The sequence below is a fragment of the Oratosquilla oratoria genome, chromosome 21 (assembly GCF_046742065.1).
Source record: "Oratosquilla oratoria isolate Oo_2021 chromosome 21, ASM4674206v1, whole genome shotgun sequence".
Lineage (NCBI taxonomy): Eukaryota > Metazoa > Arthropoda > Malacostraca > Stomatopoda > Squillidae > Oratosquilla > Oratosquilla oratoria.
The window spans coordinates 46880321-46882820 of record NC_134797.1 but is presented as its reverse complement, the minus strand read 5'-3'; the positions used below and the strand labels follow the sequence as shown (position 1 = coordinate 46882820).

Below are 2500 nucleotides of genomic sequence, written 5' to 3'. Positions count from 1 at the left end.
ACTACACACATAATACCTAACATTGCCTCTTCTGTCCCTACCTCACATTCAGTTCCCCTTCTTCGGCAGCAGCACTCGTCCATTAACCAACGAGGACGTAAAACACCTGAAGAAGAACGTACCCAGAACGGTGAGGGAACCGTTTGCAGCTTCAGTCCTGAAAGACGGCTGCTCTGCAATGACCTCACATTTGTACTCCCCAGTGGCGTTGGTCGTCAGGTTCCCGAGGGAGAGCGCCACGAGGCTGTTGCTCCGGTACCACTCCTGTAGAAGGGGCAGAAGGAGGAAGAGATGGGTATGATTCCTCATGAAGTGGCAGTAGTCAGAAGGCACAAAAGAGATTAAAGATTCTTCCTGAAGGATATGGTGGAACGAGAGGAGTTTCTGAGATCGGGTCTTCCTCCTGTAGAAGGGGCAGAAGGGGGGAGAGATGGGTATGATTCCTGATAAAGTGGCAGAAGTCAAAAGAAACAAAAGAGGTTAAAGTTTCTTCCTGAAGAATATGGTGGAACGGGAAGAATTCCTGAGATCGGGTCTTCCTCCTGTAGAAGGGGCAGAAGGGGGGAGAGATGGGTATGATTCCTGATAAAGTGGCAGAAGTCAAAAGAAACAAAAGAGGTTAAAGTTTCTTCCTGAAGAATATGGTGGAACGGGAAGAGTTCCTGAGGTCAGGTCTTCCTCCTGTAGAAGGGGCAGAAGGAGGGAGAGATGGGTATAATTCCTGATGAAGTGGCAGAAATCAAAAGAAACAAAAGAGATTTAAGTTTCTTCCTGAAGGGTATTGTGGAACGGCAAGAGCTCCTGAGATCGGGTCTTCCTCCTGTAGAAGTAGGAAGAAGACGAAGACTGTAACACCAGAATACTGTTCTTTACACATATGATTATGGCTAACTACGGAGGATTTTTTTTTTTTTTTTTTTTTTTTTTACCTTTTTGGAAGACTGTCCTAATAAAGGATGTCGAGAACAAAGGTTGTGTGAATGTAACGTTTAATTAAATCGGCTGGCGGCAGATAGAAGAATTGTGAGAGTCTATTTTGGATATCACAGAGATAGTCGAGTTTAAACTTAATGCTATTACGTTAAATTAGGCTCCCCTCAGTTCAAAGCAATTGTCTCAAGGCAGTGTAAATAAGACATGTCGAGGTTCCTTTGCTCCACAGTCACACCGAATTCCGTCCTGGGTAATAGATGATAAATAATACATAGGGAATAATAGATAATAGACAATGAATAATTAATAATGAACAATGAATAATATATAGTAAATAATAGGTAATTGATAACTAATGAATAATGAATAATAAGAAATAGTGAATAACAAATAGTAAATAGTAAATAATAAATAATAAATAATAAATAATAAATAACAAATGATAATAGATAAATGATAAATAATAGATAAATGATATATAAAAGATAATAGGAAAGAAATAGCAAATAATGAATAATAGATAAATAATATATTACGAATAATAAATAATAAACAAATGATAAATAATGTATAACACATAATAGGTAATAAACAATGAATAATAAGTGATAGTAAGCAATAAAAAATAAATAGTCTTCAATATACCAAGAGCTTTTTCCCCCTTATAAGGGGGGGGGTAGCTAAGTGAGAGGCACGTACCTATTCCCACACCCTCCACCCCTCCAATCTCAGCTCCTCCTGGATGACGGGTCATCCCTGCATCCGCCAACTACGGTTATGATAAATAGTAAATAATGAATAATGGTAATAGAATCACTCAGTGGAGTCCTGATGCGTCGCCACGGAATTGAGAGGATCGGATTCAATATCAGAGTAAGAGTTTCATGGAAACGTTTGGATTTTATTGCTTTTATCATGAAATAGATACCTTTCACTTGCTGATAGGGAACTGATGAATTTCAGGTGTTATGCTGAAATTGATATTTTTTTCGCTCCTGATAGCCTGACCCCATCAGGCGCGGGGCTCCTGAAAGAGAGACTTCAGGAGAATTAAATCGCTCGGAGGGATAACGTGTTGAGCTTATGACTAGGCGGTCGTGAGTCCGATGCCTGGGAGCCGCTGCTAGTTTTGTCGCGTTGGTTCCCGGTAGCCCTGGCCAGGCGGGGAGGCGACCCAAACGTCGGCGTCAGCCAGAATGAAATGAAGTTCTTCGGTACTGGAATTCGTCGGTTTTAGTTGATGAGTTTTTTTTTTTTTTAACCATAAGATGTTATTTTTGGGGAAGAACATGTTATTTTTGGGGAAGAACGTGATGTTTTTGGGGAAGAACATGTTATTTTTTAAGAACATGTTTTGAGGAACAGCAAGTTATTTTTGTGGGAGAACATTTTTTTCTTTTAGGAAAAACATTCTATTTTTGAGGAAGATCATCTTATTTTTGAGGTAAAACAGGTTATTTTTGAGGAAGGATGGATAGATGGAGGGAGGGAGGGAAGGAGGGAGGGAGAGAGGGAGGGAGAGAAGGAGGGAGAGAGGGAGGGAGAGAAGGAGGATGGAGGGAAGGAA

At 40.3% G+C, this 2500-nt stretch overlaps 1 protein-coding gene across 1 annotated transcript in view; it reads right to left on the bottom strand.

Annotated features, from left to right (window-relative positions):
• Positions 1-2500, bottom strand: part of LOC143037150 (uncharacterized) — a 262074-nt gene that overhangs the window by 17909 nt on the left and 241665 nt on the right. Inside the window, exon 3 of the mRNA XM_076205267.1 lies at positions 123-264. Within this exon, the coding sequence (XP_076061382.1) occupies positions 123-264 (142 nt within the window). The remainder of the gene's footprint in view (positions 1-122; positions 265-2500) is intronic.